The sequence below is a fragment of the Oryx dammah genome, unplaced genomic scaffold (assembly GCF_014754425.2).
Source record: "Oryx dammah isolate SB20612 unplaced genomic scaffold, SCBI_Odam_1.1 HiC_scaffold_29, whole genome shotgun sequence".
In the NCBI taxonomy this organism is placed as follows: domain Eukaryota; kingdom Metazoa; phylum Chordata; class Mammalia; order Artiodactyla; family Bovidae; genus Oryx; species Oryx dammah.
Window position 1 is genome coordinate 4,247,654 of NW_024070213.1, and position 25,997 is coordinate 4,273,650.

The 25,997-nt window shown below is 41.2% G+C and overlaps 1 protein-coding gene across 2 annotated transcripts in view; it reads left to right on the top strand.

Annotated features, from left to right (window-relative positions):
- The window catches only part of SMC1B (structural maintenance of chromosomes 1B), an 81,292-nt gene that overhangs the window by 53,237 nt on the left and 2,058 nt on the right, over positions 1 to 25,997 (top strand). The window contains exons 16-23 of one of the 2 annotated variants that reach the window (XM_040234552.1): positions 5,266 to 5,407; positions 6,479 to 6,624; positions 8,223 to 8,376; positions 12,084 to 12,182; positions 17,558 to 17,714; positions 18,218 to 18,372; positions 20,889 to 21,040; positions 22,980 to 23,049. In XM_040234552.1, coding sequence (XP_040090486.1) covers positions 5,266 to 5,407; positions 6,479 to 6,624; positions 8,223 to 8,376; positions 12,084 to 12,182; positions 17,558 to 17,714; positions 18,218 to 18,372; positions 20,889 to 21,040; positions 22,980 to 23,049 — 1,075 coding nt within the window. The remainder of the gene's footprint in view (positions 1 to 5,265; positions 5,408 to 6,478; positions 6,625 to 8,222; positions 8,377 to 12,083; positions 12,183 to 17,557; positions 17,715 to 18,217; positions 18,373 to 20,888; positions 21,041 to 22,979; positions 23,050 to 25,997) is intronic. The other variant, XM_040234553.1, reaches the window with a different exon arrangement.

A 25,997-nucleotide genomic window follows, 5' to 3' on the forward strand; every position in this document is an offset into this window, starting at 1 on the left:
CTAGGGAAAGATATACCCAACTGAGTGCAGAATTCCAGAGAACAGAAAGGAGAGATAAGAAAGCCTTCTCAAGTGAACAATGCAAAGAAATAGAGGAAAACAACAGAACGGGAAAGATGAGAGATTGCTTCAAGAAAACTGGAAATATCAGTGGAACATTTAATCCAGAAATATCAATGGAACATTTAATCCAAGGATGGGCACAATAAAGGACAGAAATGGTATGGACCTAACAGAAGCAGAAGAGATTAAGAAGATATGGCAAGTAAAACTATACAAAAAAGATCTTCACGACCCAGATAATCACAATGGTACAATCACTTACCTAGAGCCAGATATCCTGGAGTGTGAAGTCAAGGGGCCTTAGGAAGCATTACTACCAACAAAGCTAGTGGAGGTGATAGAATTCCAGCTGAGCTATTTCAAATCCTTAAAGATGGTACTGTTAAAGTGCTACACTCAATATGTCAAAAATTTGGAAAACTCAGCAGTGGCCACAGAACTGGAAAAGGGTCAGTTTTCATTCCAATCCCAAGGGAAGGCAATGCCAAAGAATGTACAAACTACCCATACAGTTACACTTATTTCACATGCTAGCAAAGTCATGCTCAAAATCCTTCAAACTAGGCTTCAGCAGTACATGAACTGAGAACTTGCAGATGTACAAGCTGGATTTAGAAAAGACAAAGGAACCAGAGATCAAATTCCCTATATTAGTTGGATCATAGAGAAATCAAAGTAATTCCAGAAAAACATTTACTTCTGCTTCACTGACTATACTAAAGCCTTTGATTGTGTGGATCACAACAAACTGTGGAAAATTCTTAAAGAGATGGGACTACCAGTTGACCACCTTACCTGTCTCCTAAGAAACCTGTATGCAGGACAAGAAGCAACAATAAGTACCGGATATGGAACAACAGAGTGGTACCAAATTGGGAAAGGAGTATGTCAAGGCTGTATATTGTCACTCTGCTTATTTAACTTATATGCAGAGTACATCATGCAAAATGCCAGGCTGGATGAATAACAATCTGGAATCAAAAGAGTGCCAGAAGTAATATCAATGACAATATCAATATGCAGATCATACCACTCTAATGGAAGAAAGTGAAGAGGAACTAGAGAGCCTCTTGATGAAAGTGAAAACAGGAGAGTGAAAAAGCTGGCCTAGAATTCAGCATTCAAAAACTAAGATAATGGCATCCAGTCTCATCACTTCATGGAAAGTAGAAACGGAAAAAGTTGAAACAGTGACAGGTTTTATTTTTGTGGGCTCCAAAAATCACTGTGAATGGTGACTGCAGCCATGAGATTAAAAGATGCATGCTCCTTGGAAGGAAAGCCATGACAAACCTAAGCAGCATATTAAAAAGCAGAGACATCACTTTGCTGACAAAGGTCCATAGACTGAAAGCTGTGGTTTTTCCAGTAGTCATGTATGGATATGTGAGTTGGACCATAAAGAAGGAGAGCACCAAAGAATTGATGCTTTGGAATTGTGATGTTAGAGAAGACTCCTGAGTGTCTCTTGCACTGCAGGGAGATCAAACCTGAATATTCATTGGAAGGACTGATCCTGAAGCTCCAATGCTTTGGCCACCTGATGTGAAGAGTTGACTCATTGGAAAAAACTCTAATGTTGGGAAAGATTGAGGGCAGGAGAAGAAGGGGGCGACAGAGGATGAGATGGTTGGATGGCATCACTGACTCAATGGACAGGAGTTTAAGCAAACTCTGGGAGATACTAAAGTACAGGGAAACCTGGACGTGTACACCCCATAGTGTCGCAAAGAGTTGGACATGACTTAGCAACTGAACAACACATTAAATATTACTCTCTTTTTGTCATTACTGCTGTTGTTGCCTTTGTATTAGTAGTATTTAGCACAGTGTCTGATACAATTAGTGCTTTAAAACGTTTCTTATGTGAATGATTCTATTAGCAGGTCATGTGAGGGAGGGTAGATGGAGAAAGGATGAGCTATAGTTGATATTGGAATTATTTTTTTCAAGATATGACTTTTACTGATTTATAGTTGATACACAGTATTATATAGTTACAAGTATACAGTGTAATGATTCATAGTTTTCAAAGAATATACTCTATTTGTTATTATAAAATATTGATTATATTCCCTGTGTTATTCAGTATATCATTGTAGCTTATTGTATACCCACTAGTTTGTACCTCTCAATCCCCTCCTGCTATGTTGCTCCTTTCTCCATCCTTCTCATTGATAACCACTAGTATTCTTGCCTGGAGCATCCCAGGGATGAAGGAGCCTGGTGGGCTGCCGTCCATGGGGTCGCACAGAGTCGGACACGACTGACGCGACTTGGCAGCAGTAGCAGCAGCAGTTTATTCTCAGTGTCTGCTTCTTTTTTGTTATAGTCACTAGTTTGTTGTATTTTTTTTGGATTCCACATATTAGTTATAGCATATAGTATTTGTCTTTGTCTGACTTACTTCACTTAGCATAATACCCTTCAAGTCCATCCACATTGCAAATGGCAAAATTTTGTTCTATTTTATAGCTGAATAGTATCCCACGGGAATATATGTGTGTGTCTGTATATATATATACACACATATATATATATATACTGTATATATATATATACACACAGTATATATACGTGTGTATATATATATACACGTATAGTGAAAGTGAAAGTGAAGTAGCTCAGTTGTGTCCGACTCTTTGTGACCCCCTGGACTGTAGCCTGGTGAAGGCAATGGCACCCCACTCCAGTACTCTTGCCTGGAAAATCCCATGGATGGAGGAGCCTGGCAGGCTCCAGTCTATGGGGTCACTAAGAGTCGGGCACGACTGAGCGACTTCACTTTCAGTTTTCACTTTCATGCATTGGAGAAGGAAATGGCAACCCACTCCAGTGTTCTTGTCTGGAGAATCCCAGGGACAGAGGAGCAGCCTAGTGGGCTGCTGTCTATGGGGTCGTACAGGGTCAGACACGACTGAAGCGACTTAGCAGCAGCAACAGGACTGTAGCCTACCAGGCTTTTCTGTCCACGAGATTCTCCAGGCAAGAATACTGGAGTGGGTTACCATTTCGTTCTCCAGGGGCTCTTCCTGACCCAGGGATCGAACCCGGGTCCCCCGCATTATAGGCAGATGCTTTGACCTCTGAGCCACCATATCACATCTTTATCCATTCATTTGTTGATGAACACTTCATTTGCTTCCATATCTTGGCAGCTGTAAATAATGCTGCTATGAACAGTAGGGTTCAGTTCAGTTCAGTCGCTCAGTCATGTCCAACTCTTTGCGACTCCATGAATTGCAGCATGCCAGGCCTCCCTGTCCATCACCAACTCCCAGAGTTCACCCAAACTCATGTCCATCGACTCAGTGATGCCATCCAGCTATCTCATCCTCTATCGTCCCCTTCTCCTCCTGCCCCCAGTCCCTCCCAGCATCAGAGTTTTCCAGTGAGTCAGCTGTTTGCGTGAGGTGGCCAAAATATTGGAGTTTCAGCTTCAGCATCAGTCCTTCCGAAGAACACCCAGGACTAATCTCCTTTAGGATGGACTGGTTGGATCTCCTTGCAGTCCAAGGGACTCTCAAGAGTCTTCTCCAACACCACAGTTCAAAAGCATCAATTCTTTGGCGCTCAGCTTTCTTCACAGTCCAACTCTCACTTCCATACATGACCACTGGAAAAACCATAGCCTTGACTAGATGGACCTTTGTTGGCAAAGTAATGTCTCTGCTTTTTAATATGCTATCTAGGTTGGTCATAACTTTCCTTCCAAGGAGTAAGCATCTTTTAATTTCATGGCTGCAGTGGGGTGCATGTATCTTTTTTATTTAGAATGTAAATATTTTTTATTTACATTGTTTTTTTTAAAATATGTACCCAGAAGTGCAAGTGCTCGGTCATAATGGTAGTTCTATTTTTAGTCTTCTTTTTTTATTTTTAGAAATCTCCATATTGTTTTCCATAGAGGCTGTACCAATTTACATCCCTATCAACAGTGTACCAGGGTTCCCTTTTCTCTACATCCTTGCCAGCATTTGTTACTTGTGTTCTTTTTAACAATAGCCATTCTGACAGGTGTGAGGTGAATTTGATTTGTATTTCTCTGTTGATTAACAGTGTTGAGTATCTTTTTGTTTGTCTGTTGACCATCTGCATTTCCTCTTTGGAAATAGTCTATTCAGATCTTCTGCCCATTTTTTCATTGCTTGTTTGGTTTTGAGTTGTTTGAGCTGATTGTATATTTTGTATATTAACACCTTAGCAGTTGCATCATTTGCAAATATTTTCTCACATTTAATAGGTTGTCTTTTCCTTTTGTCAATGGTTTCCTTTTCTGTACAAAAAGCTTACAAGTTTAATTAGGTACCATTTGTTTATTTTTGCTTTTATTTCCTTTGCTTTAGGAGACAGATTCCAAAAAATGTGGCTACAATTTATGTCAAAGAATATTCTGCATATGTTTTCCTCTAGGAGTTTTATGGTTTCTGATCTTACATTCAGGCCTTTAATCCATTTTGAGTTTATTTTTGTATATGGTGTTAGAGGATGTTCTAATTTCCTTCTTTTACATATAAAAGAAGTCCAGTTTTCCCAGCACCACTAACTGAAGAAACTGTCTTTTTGATACTGGACTTCTTTATGGGGAGGTTATGAAGCTCACATAGTAGGAAAGTACATCAGGAAAGAACATGTTCTTGAACTCCCAAGTTTGGAGTTTGTGAATGAACTAGTATTTGAAAAGATTAATTGACTAAATAGAATAAACATATGAATTGTAACTTAAAGAAAAAGATAAGAAAACTATAGATTGTAAAGGATTTGAGAAACACATTCATATACAGTATATAAATCCTGATTCAAACCAGTTTTTTAAAATTAATGAGAATCAGGAAATTTGGCAAAGATAGCACTTTGATATTAAGAATGTTATCATTTCTACCTATAGAAGTCTATCGTTATGTATTAAAAGTCACTTCACTTTCAGAGAAACATTAAAATATTTATTGATGAAATTACATGATGTCTGAAACTTGCTTTAAATAATTCAGTGATGGGAAGGAGTAATAAGTGGGATTATAGGTAAAACAAGATGAACCATGAATTACTTATTAGAGTTGGGTAATAGCTGTATGGAAATCCATTGTAGTGTTCTTTTTTTATGTTTGTGTTTGAAGTTTTCTATAATAAAAACCAAAAAAAAATTTTTTTAAATTAAAGGACTCTGTTTACCACTTTTAATGCTTGACTTTATTATACTAGATTAGAATTTGAGAAACAAAAAACTCGGCTTAATATTCAACTTGAATATAGTCGCAATCATCTGAAGAAGAAACTGAATAAGATTAACACATTAAAGGAAACAATCCAGAAAGGGAGAGAAGACACTGATAACCTGAAGAAGGTCAGTAATGATGCGTGACCAAAGTGGCATTGAAATGATGACTTTCTTTGATGAATAAGTTCCTGAAAAGCTCTAACAGTGATAGAAGGTGGGGAAGGGGTACAGATTTGAGAAATACTTGATGTAAAATCCGCACAGCTTCATGACTTTCTAGATGTTGAGAGCATGGTCCTGAATTCTCACTTGGGTGATTGGTGGATAGGAGGAGAGATTGCTACTGCTAAGTCGCTTCAGTTGTGTCCAACTCTGTGCGACCCCATAGACGGCAGCCCACAGGCTTCCCCATCCCTGGGATTCTCCAGGCAAGAACACTGGAGTGGGTTGCCATTTCCTTCTCCAGTGCATAAAAGTTAAAAGTGAAAGTGAAGTCGCTCAGTCGTGTCTGACTCCTAGTGACCCCATGGACTGCAGCCTACCAGGCTCCTCCATCCACGGGATTTGCCAGGCACAAGTACTGGAGTGAGTTGCCATTGCCTTCTCCAGAAGGAGAGATTAAGGAGAGAAAATTCTGGACCTGTGAAGTATGACTTCCCTGTGTGACATCTAAACAGCAATTTCCGACAGGTAGTTAGCAAGTACATGGATAACAGGAGAAGTCTAGGCTGGTTTATGGGAGTAGTAGATTGAATACATTATGTAAATTCAGAGAGTAGGCAGCGAAGAGCAGTGGAGCAAGGATGGAGTTCTGGAAGGAGTGGTTGCCTTGGTTATGAAGACAGCCACGATCCCCAGGGTGTGAGGGGAAAGGAAGTGAGCAAAGTTAAAGTGAAAAGGCTAAAGTTAAAGCCAAGAAGGTAAAGTCTGGTAGGAAGAAGGTTTTCACTGGCAGTGGAAACAGAAGTCAGATGGCAGCAAGCTGGGAAATGAATCCAAAGTGAAAGAGAAAGGTAGGTAGTGATTACCTGGTAGTGTAAACAGGGGTGGGTCACATTCTACAGTGGAGGCTCTGGCAGCATATAGGGCAGGGTTTATCTTGGAATGACAGGCATGGTTGTATCAATAATAAAATGACCTGTTGGCCTTACTAATGTAAAAGATGGTAAACCTGTGATGTAAATCATCTCCATACAGGTTGAAGAAAATTGTCTGAAAATTGTGGATGAACTTATGGAAAAACAGCAGCAACTTAAGGATGAATTTGTCACTCAGAATACCAATGTTGAGAAAGTCCAAGCTCAAATTGAAGAGGAACGAAAGAAGTTTTTAGCCATTGATAGGTGATTAAAAAGTTTATCAGAGTTTAAAAAATGTTTACCATCAACTTGAAATTTATTATAGAAGTTTTGTTTGAATATGTACCTTTATGCAATAGGAGCTCTTGGGCTCCCATTGCATCTATCAAGCATTGCAACTTAGGGGAAAAACCAAGAAAGGTGGTTAGCTGTTTAGAGTGTACAGTACTTTTAAATGAGTAAAAAGAGACCTATACAAAGAGTTCAGTTCAGTTCAGTCGCTCAGTCGTGTCTGACTCTTTGCAATCTCATGAACTGCAGCATGCCAGGCCTCCCTGTCATCCATCACCAACTCCTGGAGTTTACTCAAACTCATGTCCATTGAGTTGGTGATGCCATCCAACCATCTCATCCTCTGTCATCCCCTTCTCCCCCTGCCTCCAATCTTTCCCAGTATCAGGGTCTTTTCAAATGAGTCATTTCGTCGCATCAGGTGGCCAGAGTATTGGAGGTTCAGCTTCCTTACCATAAATCTCCTTGACACTGGTCCCTTCCTGTTAGGAAGGCCCTGCTAGTCTGTGTGACAGAGCATAGTGAGTGAGGTATAGACTCTGGAGCCATGCTGCATGGTTCCAGGCCCTAGCTCTGCTGCTTATATATGGTGCCTTCATTTTCTTATCAGTAAAGTGGGAATGGTAATAGTGCCTACATCATAGAATAGTCATAAGGATTAAATGAGTTCATATGGTACTTGGAACAGTACCTGGCATACAGTGAGCATGTATTTGCTGTGACGACGATCAGTAGCACTTTGAGTCCACTGGCCTGTTGAACCAGTGACATCTGCTCTCCTGTGTGATTGACACAACCGTAAGTAAACAGGTGCAGTGAGTTCTGTTTTTGTTCAAACTCTTGAATATTTCACAATGTTCAAAGTCTTAGTGTTTCAAGATGCTGCTAGAAAATTCTTTGTCTAAGATTTTTGAGTGGAATTAAGTTTGTTTACACATGATTTTTTTTTTGGCTCATATTTAATTTAAATAGAACCACATCTCTATCATCAGATTTTTGAAAACCATATAATTCTTAATTTACTTTCTTTTATTTTTAGTCTTCTGGGTCCTCTTTAAAGTCCCCCCTTTTGTTTCAACTGGATTCAACTTGGTTTTTCCCTTCATTAAGATAGAAGGCCTTACATTAGTGGTGGTGATGGTAGTAATAAAGTTTAGACTATTAGGTGTGTAATGACTTAATTGGTAAGACATTTATCTTGCTAACGGACACTTTTCTCTTGGTTTGAGGTTCTAAAATGTAGAACTTATATTGAGAGAGAGACAGCTTGAAAAATTGTACAGATTTAAAACTAAAGTAACTTGGAGAGCACTGTATTGTTGCTAGCCTGATTAAAGTAATAATGTTTATTATTGGAAATGTTCCCTTGGATTAAATAATTATATTCGTGGCCTTTGTCAGGAGTGTTAAAGTTTTAATTACAAGCATTCATGGACTAACTCTGCAACTTAACAGCACTTGAAAGAAAAAGTATTTTTTTCAAGTAAGTTTATAAACATGTTTTTCTTCCTTGATGGAACTTTATATAATTAGTAAAATATAATCACTTTTTCATATCTGTGTATTTGCAGGGAAGTGGGAAAATGGCAAAAAGAAGTTGTGATCCTTCAGAGTTCTCTGGAACAGAATCGGTTAGAGAAGCATAACATGTTGCTTGACTGCAAAGTTCAAGACATTGAAATAGTTCTTTTGTTGGGGTCACTGGATGACATCATTGAAGTGGAGGTACTCTAGCAAGTGATTTTAAATATGTGCAGTTGTGTGGAACTTTATGTAGGCCTTTGTCTGCTTAGGCTTCCCTGGTGGCTCAGAGGGTAAAGCGTCTGCCTCCAATGCGGGAGACCCGGGTTCGATCCCTGGGTCGGAAAGATCCCCTGGAGAAGGAAATGGTAACCCACTCCAGTATTCTTGCCTGGAGAATCCCATGGACAGAGGAGCCTGGCAGGCTACAGTCCACGGGGTCGCAAAGAGTCGGACACGACTAAGCGATTTCACTTCACTTCACTTTGTCTGCTTAGTGAAGTTGTAGCCGTGCAGATTCTTAGTCTTGTTCTAAAGCTTTATTAGGAGCAGAAAAAACAGCTCATCTGGGAGGGGAAAAGGGCAAAATAATCCTCATTCCAGAAGACTGGGCACTTTGTGTAGCTCTCTTATTTCTCTTGCTAATCCATATCCTTTTAGCTCCATAGGACCAGTTTCTTACCTGTATATAGACACCCAAGAGGAATCAGAACCAAAGCCATGGGAGTTCAGGGGCATTCTGGGGAGGTGGGGTAGCCACAGTCCGTCGCAGGCAGGGACACGTGCCTGATAGCATGAGCAGTGCTGCACTCTGGGAACACTGTCGGTGGTGTGTGGAGGGATCTTGTTCTGCACCTTCACCAACAACTTGAGGTCCTTTTCAGTAGAAACATGCTTCACTGAGTCTGTCCAGGTGATGAGAGTGTGGGGAAGGTGATAATAGATACCCAGGGAGTCAGAAGATGAGACTGAAGTCTCCTCATGGAGGACATTTTTCTGTTAGCCTCCTTTGCTTTCTCATCACATTCATACTACACAGTACTCTTGAGGTCGGCAGGACGCTTACATACCCTTTGTTCTGCTGCTCATGTTAGGAAAGATATGACAACATAGTTCAAGAAGAGTATCTTACTATTAGCTAATGCAGAGGATGGTGAACATAGTTCTTTTACCTCTCAAATTATCTTTTAAATCTTTAGTGATCTCTTCTTTGTAGTCCCCCTTCCACCTCCCTCCTCCCCTTTCTGCTTTGTCACCAGTCAGAAATCCATGCACTTCCCTCCACTTTCTACTCCAGAAGAGGCGTTCAGTCCTTTGGTTTCTTCAGTATGAAGCAACTGTGAAACAGTTTTTCTCTTGTTGATTTTGACTATTTCTCATAGCATAATTCTGGTGTTACATTATACTCAAAAGTCTTTTGCTGGGGGAAGGGGGGAGATTCCCTGGCAGTCTCACTGCCAGCGCCCCCAGTTCAATCTCTGGCAGAGAACCAATATCCTGTAAGCTGCACAACTAAGCCTGAAAAAGAGTCTTTTTTCTCTGTTTTAGCAGAGATTACATCCCAGATGGAAGGAAAGGAGAAGCCACTTTACTGGCCACAAATGTCATGAGCCCTCCTCAGAGGGAGGTCAGGGATAGGACTGAAGTGGAGGATACCTCCTCTGTGACATGGTCCAGGAATTTGAACACTGTGGAGAACTTAGTATATATTGGCTTTATTTGTTCAGATCAGCTTTCCTCACATGGCTGCAGCTGTAACCACTAGCTTTGACCAGAGGGGGAAGACACCTCTCTCCTGCCCTCAGTTAGAAAAATCCTGAGGAAAAACTCTAACTGGTTCATTCTGGGTCATGTGTCTACTCTTAAGGGTGAAGAAAGAGGGAAGGGAGGGTCTGTAACAAGAAGAAGTGGATGGAAGCAGAAAAGCAGTACTCACAATAATATAGAGAGAAATGGAAAGTCTATTTAAAAGGCTGTAATTTTAGAAGAGGTTTGTCATTGAATATTGTAGAAGCAGCAGCAGCTTTAATGACTGACATCTAAGTAAGTGCTGCTGGTCAAGTATTGCTGCTGCTGCTTTGGTCCTATTGTTTTTCCAGTCAGTGAACTTTCAGAAGTATTCTCCAACATACGTGCCCACCATGAATGTGAAATTATTTACTTGTTTATTAGGGTGAATGACTTTCATATTCATAGTGGGTTATTTCAAAGCAGGTATTAATACCTTAAGGTAGATTAATACTGAATTGTTATCTAGAAAGTGATAGTTCTGCTCTACTTTGTGCTGGTCACACCACATTGGAATATTGCATTTACTTTCTAAAGCATGATGTTTTCTGAGAGTAAAGTGTCCACGATAGTGAAAAGGCCCAGACTGTGTCATGCTGGGAAGAGAAGTCTTGGGGAATATGGTTATTCCCTCCAGTAGAAGAAAGTCTGTCACAGAAGACAAAACATACTTGTTCTTTCTAATCCTCAGGGGGACACTAGCCTTGGGGATGGAGGACACAGAGTCAGATTTCTTCTACTAGGGAACACTTCCTACTAGAAAGAGGGAAGGCCTCTAGTGGTGATTTCCCTGATTGAAATTTTACAAGTACATCTAGTTGGTGTTTAGTTGCTAAGTCGTGCCTGACTCTCTTGCGACCTCATGGACAGCAGCCATGTAATGAGGGTGCTGTACAAGGTCATCTAAAGTCCAAAACAGAAAAGGCATTGGGTATAAATTGTCTCTTTCCAGAAGGCTGGACAAGGATCACCACATAGAATTAATTGTCTTATGCAATTGTAGGAATCGTCTTACAACTATTGTAAGGTAGAACTGAGATTTCCCTTCCATGGGACGTGTTCAGACATGGGATGAGTTACCTACATCTGCCAGAATTCTCATAGGAAATTCTTATGTTGTGGGAAAGACTGTACCAGATCACTGGTTCCGAAACCCTACTGTGCACATGAAGCCCCTGGGGACCTTGTTTCCCAGGTGAGGCCTGCTCAATAGCAAGGCATTAGGTGACTCATATAGAAGCCTAATACAGAGTTCATTGTTGAATCATAAACAGTAGTTGTAAGATTCGAGGGTTCAGTGTTACCCTTTGTGTTCAAATTCCCCTTCTGCGTGAACCGTTTTAGTGTAAATATATTATATAACATGTGGACTTACTTCCAAAAGTAGTTTTATTGGTTTGTTTCAGGTGAGAACATCTGTAAGAGTGAGCAAAGGGTTTTCTCTTAATTTGTAGGTCTTGCTTTTGGTGTCAGCATTACACCAAAAGCCAGCCTGCAGCTGAGTAAGTGCTTCTTTATTTGTTCCTTCTTTCCTCCTCTTTCTTTGTTCAGACAGTGACATATATTGACACTGAAATACATGTTTCCAGCATTGCAGTAGGCACTGAGACTACAGCAGTGAGTGTAACTACCCTAAATCCCTTGCTTCGCATTCTGCTGGGGTAGAGAGAGGCACAGAAACAAAGTGGCAGACGGTAAAATATTCATGTGTTTGGCAGTGATGTAGGCTAAAGAAAATATAAAGCAGGGAGGGAAATAAAGAGAATTTGATGCAGAGGCCTTGGATGTCCTGAGAGAAGGCAGCTGGCTAGTAGACGAGGTAAAAGATGAAGAGATATAGAAGTGTAGAGGAAGGGTGTCCAGGCAGAGGGCATTTTGCCAGCCCTAAGTGGATGCGTACACGGTCTGTTCAAGGAGCCCAGGTTGGTTGGAGCAGGGAGACTAACACAGAGTCAAGTTAAAGGGAAGCTGAGGCCAGATCATTGTGGCCTTGCAGGCCTGCATAAGGCTTTTTTATCTTCTAATCTGAGTGAGGTGGCCATCAACTGGAGGACTTGGGACAGACACATGAGTAGAAAGCACCATTTTCAGATAACGACGTATGGGCTTCCTCTGTTTTTCAGTTGGGAACTGAAGCAGAAAGTACCCAGGCAACCACTGATATATATGAGAAAGAAGCAGCCATTGAGGTGGACTACAGCTCTCTAAGAGAGGATTTGAAGGTAACTGAAAGATTTCTGTTGTTTATGACTAACTTATGGTAATATTGAATATTTAAATCCTATAGAATAATTTTTAGATGACAGAGCATAGTTTAGGGGGGTAAGTAGATTTCCTAATAGTTTTTAAAGAAATAGTATAAACAGGTTACATATAAAATGCTTAAAACATTTAAAGTGTTTATATCAGCATTTCTCACTCTGTAGTCTGTAGAATACCAATACCATGAAAGATCTTGTAGAAGAAGAAAAGTTTCTGCCAGTATTTTGAGAAGATGTTCCCTTCTTGAGGATTCACCATGAGTAAAAAAGTCATTGAAAGAAAGGTCCTGAAACACACAAAAGTAGCCAACACACTCCAGCATTCTGAATCACCCTGTCGGCGTCTCAGTGCAGTACCTCAGAAAGTGACAAGTTCTTCATAGCGGCAGAGCACAGACCAGAAATCCAGTTTCATGGTCTCTTTAATTTAATAGCTCTGGCTCTGTTTCTGTTACCCCTGTGACCATATGTTGCTTTGTGTTTTGATTTTGTCCTGAAGCTGCTTCTTTTATGAGGGCAAAATGAGTGTGGCCTTTCTTGCCTTCCAGCCAACGCAACCACAACCCTCAGAGAAGAGAGAGAGCCTTTTGTAGTGGGGCTGCTCTCAAGGTTGAAGAAAAGCTTTCCCACAGAGGCCCAGCGGCTCTCCTCTCATCACGGTGTCCTGAATTGGGCCACGTGCTCACTCCTGACCAGTCAGTGTTGAGTGGGATGGACTTAGCTTAGGCCAGGCAGGGTTCATGGGCCCTATGAGGGAGACATGGCCAAACCTGGGCTTTGTTAGAAAGGAAGAAATGGAGAATGGATGTCAAGTAGCAATAACTACCACATCTTTTTATTTCATGTTTTTAATATTAATATATTTTGTTAGATTTATTGAGTTCTTTTATTGTTAATTGTGGTGCTTTGGGAAATCAGAAAATAACCTCTTATCTATTTTATAGTCTGTTCAGTCCTTTCATATTTAATAAGTCCTTCCCTACAACATTACTCAGTAACTATTTATAAATATTCTCTTCCTGTTAATGATTTTTTCTTTTCCTATTTAATTTATCTGAAATTTATTTTTATATATAGTATGAGGTAATCTGTTTCTTAAAAGGTATATAAGTTAACCACTTTACTTAGCATCTTCTAAAAAATTCTTTCCTCCAATGAATTAAAACACACCTTTATCAGATGTTAAATAACGCCTCTACGGGGTCAAGAAAGTTTTCCTGGAAGGTAATGCCTGCTGCACTTTTTCCCTTCTCTCCTTACTCAAGTTAGTTCTGCTCATGGTTTACGTTCTAGTTTAAATGTTACCTCCAACTGAGCTATTTAAAATCCTAAAAGATGATGTTGTTAAAGTGCTGCACTCAATATGTTAGCAAATTTGGAAAGCTCAGCAATGGTCACAGGATTGGAAAAGGTCAGATTTCATTCCAATCCCAGGGGAAGGCAGTGCCAAAGAATGTGCAAACTACCATACAATTGTGCTTATTTCACCTGCTAGCAAAGTAACACTCAAAATCCTTCAAGCTAGGCTTCAGAAGCATGGGAAGATATTAAGAAGAGGTGGCAAGAATACACAGAAGAACTATACAAAGAAGATCTTCACGACCCAGATAATCACAATGGTATGATCACTCACCTAGAGCCAGGCATCCTGGAATGTGAAGTCAAGTGGGCCTTAGGAAGCATCACTATGAACAAAGCTAGTGGAGGTGATGGAATTCCAGTTGAGCTATTTCAAATCCTAAAAGATGATGCTGTGAGAGTGTTTCATTCAATATGCCAACAAATTTGGAAAACTCAGCAGTGGCCACAGGACTGGAAGAGGTCAGTTTTTATTCCAGTCCCAAAGAAAGGCAATGCCAAAGAATGTTCAAACTACCACACATTTGCACTCATCTCACATGCTAGTAAAGTAATGCTCAAAAATCTCCAAGCCAGGCTTCAACAGTACGTGAACTGTGAACTTCCAGATGTTCAAGCTGAATTTAGAAAAGGCAGAGGGAGTTGGTGATGGACAGGGAGGCCTGGCGTGCTGCAATTCATGGGGTCGCAAAGAGTCAGACACAACTGAGCGACTGAACTGAACTGAGAGGAACCAGAGGTCAAATTGCCAACATCTGCTGGATAATCAAAAAAGCAAGAGAGTTCCAGAAAAATCTATTTCTGCTTTATTGACTATGCCAAAGCCTTTGTGTGAATCACAACAAACTATAGAAAATTCTTAAAGAGATGGAAATACCAGACCACCTAACCTGCCTTTTGAGAAATCTGTATGCAGGTCAGGAAGCAACAGTTAGAACTGGACATGGAACAGCAGACTGGTTCCAAATAGAAAAAGGAGTACGTCAAGGCTGTATATTGTCACCCTGCTTATTTAACTTAGATGCAGAGTACATCATCCGAAATGCTGGGCTGGATGAAGCGCAAGCTGGAGTCAAGATTGCCCAGAGAAATATCAATAACCTCAGATATGGAGATGACCACCCTTATGGCAGAAAGCAAAGAAGAACTAAAGAGCCTCTTGAAGAAAGTGAAAGAGGAGAGTGAAAAAGTTGGCTTAAAACTCAACATTCAGAAAACTAAGATGGCATCTGGTCCCATCACTTCATGACAAATAGATGGGGAGATAGTGGAAACAGTGAGAGACTTTATTTTGGGGGGTTCCAAAATCACTGCATATGGTGATTGCAGCCATGAAATTAAAAGATGCTTACTCCTTGGAAGAAAAGTTATGACCAATTTAGACAGCATATTAAAAAGCAGAGACATTACTTTGCCAACAAAGGTCCATCTAGTCAAGGCTATGGTTTTTCCAGTAGTCATGTATGGATGTGAGAGTTGGACTATAAAGCTGAACACCAAAGAATTGATGCTTTTGAAGTGTGGTGTTGGAGAAGACTCTTGAGAGTCCCTTGGACTGCAAGGAGATCCAACCAGTCCATCCTAAAGGAAATCAGTCCTGAATATTCATTGGAAGCTGAAACTCCAATACTTTGGCCACCTGATGTGAAGAACTGACAACTGACTCATTGGAAAAGACCCTGATGCTGGGAAAGGCAGGAGAGGGGGACAACAGAGGATGAGATAGTTGGATGGCATCACCAACTCAATGGACATGAGTGTGAGTAAACTCCAGGAGTTGGTGACGGACAGGGAAGCCTAGCGTGCTGCTGTCCATGGGGTCGCAAAGAGTCGGATATGACTGAGCGACTGAACTGATCAGATCATAGGAAAGGCAAAAGAATTCCAGAAAAACATCTACTTCTGCTTCATTGAGTATGATAAAGTGGATCACAACAGACTGTGAAACAATCTTAAAGAGATGGAAATACCAGACCACCTTACTTTTCTCCTGAGAAACCTGTATGCTGGACAAGAAGCAACAGGTAAAACCAGCCATGGAACAATGGACTGGTTCGAAATTGGGAAAGGAGTATGTCAAGGCGGTATATTGCCACTCTGCTTATTTAACTTCTGTGCAGAGTACATTGTGTGAAATGCCAGGCTGGATGAATCACAAGCTGGAATCAAGATTGCTAGGAGAAATATTAAGCTCAGATATGCAGATGATACCACTTTTATGGCAGAAAGTGAAGACAAACTCAAGAGCCTCTTGATAAAGGTGAAAGGAGAGTGAAAAAGCAGGCATAAAACTCAACTTTCAGAAAAGGAAGATCATGGCATCTAGACCCATCACTTCATGGCATAAAGAAGGGGGAAAAGTGGAAACAGTGACAAATTTTCTTTTCTTGGGCTCCAAAATCACTGTGAATGGTGAGTGAAGCCATGAAATTAAAAGACACTTGCTCCTTGAAAAAAAAAAAAAGCTATAAAAAACTTAAAATGTTAAAAAGCAGAGACAACACTTTGCCAACAAAGGTTTGTATAGTCAAAGCTATGGTTTTTCCAGTAGTGATGTATGGATTTGCAAGTTGGACCATAAAGAAAGCTGAACACTAAAGAATTGATGCTTTCAAATTGTGGTGCCGAAGAACACTCTTGATAGTCCTTTGGACTGCAAGGAATCAAACCAGTCAATCTAAAGGAAATCAACCCAGAATATTCGCTGGAAGAACTGATACTAAAACTCCAATACTTTGGCCACCAGGTGCCAAGAGTTGACTCATTGGAAAAGACCCTGATGCTGGGAAAGATTAAGGGTAGGAGGAGAAGGGGGCAGCAGAGGAGGAGATGGTTGGATGGCATCGTGGATTCAATGGACATGAGTTTGAGCAAACTCTAGGAAATAGTGAAAGACGGAAGCCTGGCCTACTGCATTTCATGGGGTCGCAAAGAGTTGGACATGACTTAATGACTAAACAACCAGATGGGCTGGATCCCTTCTGCTGCCCCATAGTACTCACGCTTACCTGGTGAAGGGCTTCATAATGTTGTCAACGCCAGTTTGCATGTCTGACTTCCCTGTTAGCTCTTTAAGGGCAAGGACAGAGTAGTTTTCATCATTGAATCCTCATACATAGTAGATGATCGATATTCTTTAATGAATGAGTGTATGTCCATTGACAGATGAATGGATACAGAAATTGTGGTACATATATACTATGGAATATTACTCTGCTATTAAAAAGAACATATTTGAGTCAGTCCTAATGAGTTGGATGAAGCTAGAGCCTGTTATATAGAGTGAAATAAGTCGAAGAAAAAGGCAAATATTGTATATTAATGCCTATATATGAAATCTGCAAACATGCTACTGATGAATCTATTTGCAGGGCAGCAGTGGAGACGCAGACATAGAGAAAAGACTTGTGGACACAGTGGGGGAAGGAGAAGGTGGGGTGACTTGAGAGAGTAGCATGGAAACATACATATTACCATATGTAAAATAGATAGCCGGTGAGAATTTGCTTTGTGCCACTGTGCTCTGTGACAGCCTAAAGGGGTTGGATGGGGAAGAGAGATGGGAGGGAGGGTTCAAGAGAGAGGGGACATATGAATACCTGTGGCTGACTCATGTTGATTTATGGCAGAAACCAACACAGTATTATAAAGCAATTATCCTCCAATTAAAAAAATTTTTAAAAAGCGATTACGTGAATTGTTTACTTTTTTAGCCAGATTAAGAAATACGAAGGTGAACCATGTTCCAAGAGGGCAGCATCCATGATGCCTGAGCTATGAAAGGGCACAGCCAACCCAGGAAGCCACAGTAGTGCCCCAAACTGCACTGCCGGCTCAGAGAGGGCTGCCAGGGCCGGCAGGGCTGGATGCAGAGTGAGGGAAATAGGGGCCATACCCTGAAGGGCCCTGTGCCTACTTACCTCAGCAGTTGGGGTCTAAATGGCATGCTAATCATTGCTGTTCTTTGCCAATAATAGGCTCTACAATCTGATAAAGAAATTGAGGCCCAGCTTAGACTCCTCCTACAACAAGTAGCATCCCAAGAAGATACCCTGTTGAAGACAGCAGCCCCAAACCTAAGAGCCATGGAGAACCTGAAGACTGTCAGAGACAAGTTTCAGGAGTCCATAGACGGTGAAATTAAACTTTAGTTGGTGGCAAGATCATAGTCGTTGGTATTAGGGGTTTTGATTTCTGTAACATTTACCAATAATCCCCCCTGAACTGTACCTTTGTTTTGATTATATATATATATATTTTTTCTCTGTTATCTTATAGTAATGTACTTTTAATGCTGAATTATTAATTTCTTTTTGAAAAGAGTTTTGCTTTAATTTAAAAACAGGTGTATTGGTTATTTTTGAACAGTGTCTTATTTCATAGCAGCACAAGAGGCATATTAGATACTCTGTTGTAATTTGTTATTATTATTTAAAAATAATCCCTACCCAGAAAAGGGGTTCATCAATTTTAATAGTCATTTTCTTGGACTTAATAATAGCTGAGATGTTTTGAAGGTAGATTTAATTCAAGATGGCCAAACTCAAAATCTAGCTTAAAAATTGTTTTATGCTTTAAAGTTGAAATAAGAAAAGCCCTTGGTGATTCCAAAATAAAGAACACTGATTCTCTCTTAGCTTTTGAGGCCAGCAGAAAGGAAGCCAGAATATGTAGGCAAGAGTTTGAACAGGTGAAAAAAAGGAGATACGATCTTTTCAACCAGTGTTTTGAGCACGTCTCAATCTCAATTGATCAAATCTACAAGAAGCTCTGCAGAAACAACAGTGCCCAAGTATGTATTTCTCACCCTCAAATATGAGCAGGAACCTTGTGTTATTTGTATTGTTTTTCTTTAATGGTGGTAAATCACTGTCACTCTCTCTTGAGCGACCCACTTAACTGGGTAAAGTCAGCTCATGAAAATTGGTTATCACCGTGACCTGTGTTCTAGGTCTAGTCAGCCTGGCAAGTCAAAATCTTTGGTCCTGCTTCTTTATCTGCACAATGAGTGGGTTAGATCGTCTGGTTTCCAAGTTCTCTTTCAGTTCTGGAATTCTGTGATCTGTACTAATTTAACTTTGTAGAGCTGTTAGTGGTCTCTGCAGTAGAGTTAGGGTAATGTAGGGGAAAGAGGTTGATGTGGGGTCTGTGGAGAGGGAAGGAACTAGAGGCAGGGTTCAAGTCTAGACACGGCCCTTGTCGTATCGGTCTTTCCATTCCGTGATCAGTATCCACAGCAAATACTGTGCAGTTGGATATGGACAAAAGATGTAGACCAGGTCATATATATTTGAGTTTCCCTCTTTCTCTCGGTATTCTTTTATGACTGAAGTAATCTGGAATCACATACTTAGAATTTCAACCAAGAATAACTTTGTTGTGATGGTGGTGGTGTTTTTAATTAATTTTAACTGGAGGCTAATTACTTTACAATATTGTAGTGGTTTTTGTCATACATTGACATGAATCAGCCATGGGTGTACATGTGTCCCCCATCCTGAACGCCCCTCCGACCTCCCTCCCCATCCCATCCCTCAGGGTTGTCCCACTGCACCAGCTTTGAGTGCCTTGTTTCATGCCTCAAACTTGGACTAGTGATCATTTCACATATGATAATATACATGTTTTAATGCTATCCTCTAAGATCATTCCACCCTCGCCTTCTCCCACAGAGTCCAAAAGTCTATTCTTTATGCATCTTTTGCTGCCTCACATATAGGGTCATCGATACCATCTTTCTAAATTTCATATATATGCATGACTTCCCTGGTGACTCAGATGGTAAAGCATCTTGCTTACAATGTGGGAGACCTCGGTTCGATCCCTGGGTCGGGAAGATACTCTGGAGAAGGAAATGGGAACCCTCTCCAGCACTCTTGCCTGGAAAATCCCATGGATGGAGGACCCTGGTAGGCTACAGTCCATGGGGTCGCAGAGTCCGACACAACTGAGCAACTTCACTTTCACTTTCATACTGTGTTGGTGTTTTTCTTTCTGACTTACTTCACTCTGTATAATAGGCTCCAGTTTCATCCACCTCATTAGAATTGATTCGTATGTGTTCCTTTTAATAGCTGAGTAATAATTTTCCATTGTGTATATGTACCACAGCTTTCTTACCCATTCGTCTGCTGTTGGACATCTAGGTTGCTTCCATGTCCTGGCTATTATAAACAGTGCTGCGATGAACATTGGGGCACACTTGTCTCTTTCAATTCTGGTTTCCTTGGTGTGTATGCCCAGCAGTGGGATTGCTGGGTCGTATGGCAGTTCTATTTCCAGTTTTCTAAGGAATCTCCACACTGTTCTCCATAGTGGCTGTACTAGTTTGCATTCCCACCAACAGTGTAAGAGGGTTGCCTTTTCTCCACACCCTCTCCAGCATTTATTGTTTGTAGACTTTTTGATAGCAGCCATTCTGACCGGTGTGAGATGGTAACCTCATTGTGGTTTTGATTTGCATTTCTCTGATAATGAGTGATGTTGAGCATCTTTTCATGTGTTTGTTAGCCATCTGTATGTCTTCTTTGGAGAAATGTCTGTTTAGTTCTTTGGCCCATTTTTTGATTGGGTTGTTTATTTTTCTGGTATTGAGCTGCATGAGCTGTTTATATATTTTTGAGATTAATTCTTTGTCAGTTGCGTCGTTTGCTATTCTTTTCTCCCATTCTGAAGGCTGTCTTTTCACTTTGCTTATAGTTTCCTTCATTGTGCAAAAGCTTTTAAGTTTAATTAGGTCCCATTTGTTTATTTTTGCTTTTATTTCCATTACTCTGGGAGGTGGGTCATAGAGGATCCTGCTGTGATTTATGTCAGAGAGTGTTTTGCCTATGTTTTCCTCTAGGAGTTTTATAGTTTCTGGTCTTAGATCTTTAATCCAAAAATTAACTTATTTTTTTATAAAATAAGACTAGAAGAAACCTCTTAACTCCTTGAGGGCAGGATTCATCTCTGTTCCTATAGAAACTTGACCCATAATAGGTGTTCAATAAAGATTTGATGAAAGGACCAGTGGAAGAATTGAATGAAGGCTGTTTTAGTAAGACTGCAGCATATGCTTCTGAACTATGAACAGAAAACCGATGGGAAGATCTTATCTTTCATGTGTGTTAGAATGTTTTCCCTGTACTCCCTATCCAGTGAACCTTGTTATCTCTGATTACAAGTAGAGCTGAATATATTATTTACAAGTATTGGTATATTTTTCCATCAAATGGAAAAATATATAACCAATAGTATTTTGCAGTTCCAAGTTGAACTTCACTAATAGCTTTTTTGATACTGCTAAATAAATAACATGTGTTTCAGGCATTTCTTAGCCCAGAGAACCCAGAAGAGCCTTACTTGGAGGGAATTAGCTATAACTGTGTGGCCCCAGGCAAACGGTTCATGCCGATGGATAACTTGTCCGGGGGAGAGAAGTGCGTGGCAGCACTGGCACTCCTGTTCGCTGTGCACAGGTACGGTCACAGTGAGCCCTCTGACTGTGCATCAGGGCAGAGACCAAATGGCCCTTCCTACAGACGGTCTACTAATTACTTGTCTTTATGCAACGTATGTCATACAAAACTATTGTTTTCAGCCAGACAATTCAGGTTATGGTATAGGCTTGTAATAATTTAGACAGCAAATTTAAGAGAGAATTCAGTCTTTGACAGATTTTTATTCAATTTGTTATTATCAAAAGTTACCAATGTCCAGCTTAATTGAAAAGAAAGGAGAAAAGGGAGTAGCAAATGGCCAGATTTTAATTCAAGATTGCAAAAAAACAATTCCAACAACAAATCCAAACAAAATAAAAACAGCTAACTTTTATGTTATTTTCCTAGTCCACATTCAGAGATCTGCTATCTAGTAAGGAATGTTAGACAAAGTATTTCTTCTGAAAAAAAAAGTTAAACCTCCTCATTTCCACTGATGGTGGTGACACTTGTGTTTGTAAAATAAATCACAGGAAAGATGTTAGCAAAAATTAAAACAATTAACTTTTCAACATTCAAAGCACTAGATGAAGAACTATGGTATGGATAATAGAGCCTCTCTATTTTCATGATCATAAAGATCAACACAAGTTTTACAGCTGTTTGTTACTAGTCTCAAGAAGGAAAAAGAACTGGTGATGATAGGAAAATGAAAGAAGATGCCACTGATGCAGGAAGACTTTGAGAAACGGAGGAGGCAGGGACTTAAACAGGAGCCTGTGTGGAGTGAATCTTAGCAGAGCCCTATTCCTGGGTGTCACCCCCATCCATTTATTCAACAGATATTTGTTAAATATTTACTGTGTCGAGTGGTGTTAATGGGCATCGGAGACACCGCAGTGAAGAAAACAAATACCCTGCCTCAAAGAGACTTAATTTTAGTTGGGGAAGACAGATGATAAATAAGGTGTATTAGGAAACTAATTCTCTAATATAGAGACCATTAGAAAATGACAGATGCTATAGAGACAAAGGAGGCAATGGCAATAGTAACGGAAGGGTTTGCAATATTAAAAAGTCTTCTGGGAAGGGCTTTGTGAAAGGGTAATATTTGAGCAAAGATTTGAAGAAATTAAGGGGTCAAGTCACATGGGTGGGGTGTTCTAGAGGGAAGAATATTCTAGACATAAGAAATGAGTGCAGAGGAAAGCGCTGAGGCCAGAGTGAGCCTGGTGCCTGTAGAGAACAGACTGTCTGCAGCAGCAGCAGCCGCAGGGTTAGGGCGCTATGGTAGCAATCAGGGCGGAAGATGATGGCGGTTCGGACCAGCGTGGGAGCAGACGCAGTGTGGGGTAGGAGGGAGCCTAATCAACTAGAGGGGTAAGAGCTGCCATTAACTGAACTGGAGAGGAGCACAGGAGGGGTGGGTTTGAGGGTAGGTGAAAACTTTGATTTTGCTTGAGTTTGAGCAGACACCCACGTGGAGCTGAGTAAGCCACTGGACCAGTGAGGCAAAGGTTTGAGAAGTCAGAACTGTCAGTAGAAGTGTGAGAGCATTCCATCTATGAATGATACGTAAAACATCGAGAGCAGATGAAATCATCAAAGAAGCTAGTTAGATGGAAGAGTGCTCTGATCACTGAGCCACAAAGGCACCGCAGTGTCAAGAAGTTAAGAGATTGTGGAGGAGTTGGCAGAAGAAGGGACTGGGGCCTGGAGCAGTGTGTGGGGCGGGGAGTGGACCATGGTGTCCTTGACATCAGAGGAAGTTGGGGAGGACCGCCCTGGTTCCATCCGCCTTCCTTTGAAGGGACGTGGACTGGGAATTGAGTGTTGTATTTATCGACATAGAGGCCATTGGTGACCTAGACAAAGGCACACGAAAGGACACGCTTTATTTATTCTGAATATTCTTAGTCCTGTCCTCCAAGTCTCGCAAAACAAAGTTGTAACTGACTTGATTGTAATTTTTTTCTAGTTTTCGGCCTGCTCCATTCTTTGTTTTAGATGAAGTAGATGCAGCCCTGGACAATACTAACATTGGCAAAGTAAGTTCCTTTCTGATTTAACTTCCAGTACAGTGTTTACAATTCAAGGATCAGGATGCAGTCAGAAGGCAATTTACCCTGAACAAACATAGTTTGATAGTTGCTGTATAAAAGCAAAATCTAAGTTAAAAATCTAAAAATCAAATGCTTCAGGATAGTAGTTTTCACTCAGGGTTTAGGGGACTCAAGTAAGGGTCACTGTGCTGGATCCACAGCACTGCTGCCGAGTGACTTGCTTTTCCCCACATCTAGGTATTGGGACCTAGAGGGTCCTTAAAAGTAGACCACATGGCAAATAGGACCAAATTAGTTGTTTACTGCTGCTAAGTCGCTTCAGTCGTGTCCGACTCTGTGCAACCCCACAGACGGCAGCCCACCAGGCTCCCCCGTCCCTGGGATTCTCCAGGCAAGAACACTGGAGTGGGTTGCCATTTCCTTCTCCAGTGCGTGAAAGTGAAAAGTGAAAGTAAAGTCACTCAGTCGTGTCCGACTCCCAACGACCCCATGGACTACAGCCTACCAGGCTCCTCCATCCATGGGATTTTCCAGGCAAGAGTATTGGAGTGGAGTGCCGTTTAATAAAGTCCAAAATAACATATCTAAATAAAATTCCAAAGGAATTAAATTTCAAAATTTTGCTCCCCTTCATTTATTAAAATGTCTCCAGTCAGTTAGTGCATTTGCACATAATCCTGTTTTCAGTATTTGAGACCACGAGGGAACTAAGGACACGACTGAAAATCAGCCTTAAAGATCCACCTGTGACAGACTCTCAGACGTCTCAGCCATCTTGACTGTAAATTTCGGACTTGAGTGGAAGGTGACCACAGGGTGGAGGCAAACGCTGGCAGCCCCATCACTGCCCAGGCTGGGGCAGCCCCATCCTGCAGAGACCCTGGGCTGTGGTCCTATTGCCAGAGCCATCCATTTCTGGAAGAAGACGAATTAAACTCCTGGTTTTGATTCTAGGTTCATCAGCCTTCCAGAAGTGACTGGACTTTGCATTTATAGCTGTTTATATGGAGGCTGCCCTGGTCATTGGAGAAGGAAATGGCAACCCACTCCAGTATTCTTGCCTGGAGAATCCCAGGGACAGAGGAGCCTCGTGGGCTGCCGTCCACGGGGTCGCACAGAGTCAGACAGGACTGAAGTGACTTAAGAGCAGCATCAACAACAGCTCTGGTCATGCTGACAGAGAAGGTCTCTAATAATTTGTTAGGTTGGCATTCTGGGTTATACTTTAGTCTTACAAACTTGGTTACTGAGTCCAGCCCTGAGAGGTGTATTGAGTCTTGGGCACCACCCTGAGTCTCTGCAGTTGACCTCCCTTTATCTCTCTCTGTTGAGCCTCTTGTGTGATCCTGGAAGACGCAGGGACTTTCCAGGAGCTGCAGCCCAGGGTAGCTTCTGGTGGGAACAGTGTCATCTCCCAGCATTTCCGGGCTGTATTCATCTAACCCAGCTCTCTATAGGGCCTTGCTGTCTGAACGTGTCACGGCATACGTAAGAATAGCACATGGAGGCCACACCCACAAAAGTTAGGAACTAAATCCAGAGTCCCTGAACCTTGTGGTGAACAGGCCAGAGCCATGTTCTGTGGCCTGCTGGGGATGTCGGGATGGCTGGGAAAAGGAAACACAGGGATAAAAAGGGAGTCTCGACTCATCTCTGGGATGCCAGCCAGTCTGCATCAGCTGCTTGGGCTCCAAGGCCTGACTCGTTTGGGAGAATTTCCCCTCAGGAGGTTAATTTTAGCACTTTGTATCCCATATCCTTTGTGTGGGGGGCGGGGGGTGGCTCTATCACTGTGGACTTCAGACATTCCCCTTCTCTTTGAAGGGGAACTGAAGTGTATTCCATTGTTGTTTAGTCAGTTGTGTCTGACTCTTTGTGACCCCATGGACTGTAGCCTACCAGGGTCCTCCATCCATGGGATTTTCCAGGCAAGAGTGCTGGAGTGGATTGACATTTCCTTCTCCAGGGGATCTTCCCGACCCAGGAATCGAACGCGGGTCTCCCGCATTGCAGGCAGACGCTTTACCGTCTGAGCCACCAGGGAAGCCCAAGGTATCCATATCTTCTAGCAAAGTTTAGATGTTTGTATTAGTGGAATTTTAAAGAACTAGGTCTTACTTAGTACTCTTTTCTATTGGCACCTATCCTATGTACTAAAAACCTCTTAATTTCCAGTTTCCCTTTGAGATTTACATTCCTGGCACCCCACTGCTGAATTGAGTATGAGCATGATGTAATATGAGCAACTGTGAAGGAGCTTCCACTCCTGCTTGTGGTCAGGGTACCCAACCCTTATCACACGTGACTCCTAGCAAAATGCATGCCTTACGTTTCTGCATCCTGTCTCCTCTTCCATTCTGTCAACACCCCAAGACTTTTTAAAGATCTGTCTCACAGTGGCTACCATTGATTCTAATGGGGGAGTTCCTTCCATGAATTCAGCCTCTTTGCCTGAAGCATTTTCTCCCTTTCATCATTCACCTCAACTGCTGACTCATTCCTCAACTGAAGCTGCCATTCCTGCTTCCAAAATATGTCCTTCATTTCTTGAGTGCAGTCAGGAGAAGACATACTGTAAGCTTGCAGAGAAATCCAGGGTGTTGGCAAGTAACTGTTAAAACTGTACTTTGAGTCCAAATTGTTCTTCATAATTTTCCAAGTTCTGAGTAGTCTGTCCACTAAGACCCATTTCTTTGCAGTCTATCTTGTTCTTATTCTCATTCCTTGGAATTAAGTCTTTGAGTTCCCCTCTAACCAAATGAGTTGATTATGGATTATGAATATATATATATATATATAAAATTGCCATATTTTTCTCATCTTAAGGCTTTGATGGCAAGATAGGAAGTTGGAAGTTTAAATACCACCATTTACCCTAGAAATATCTGAGTGGTAGTTTTATTGTCAAGATTGATTGCCTGTTCACATCATGG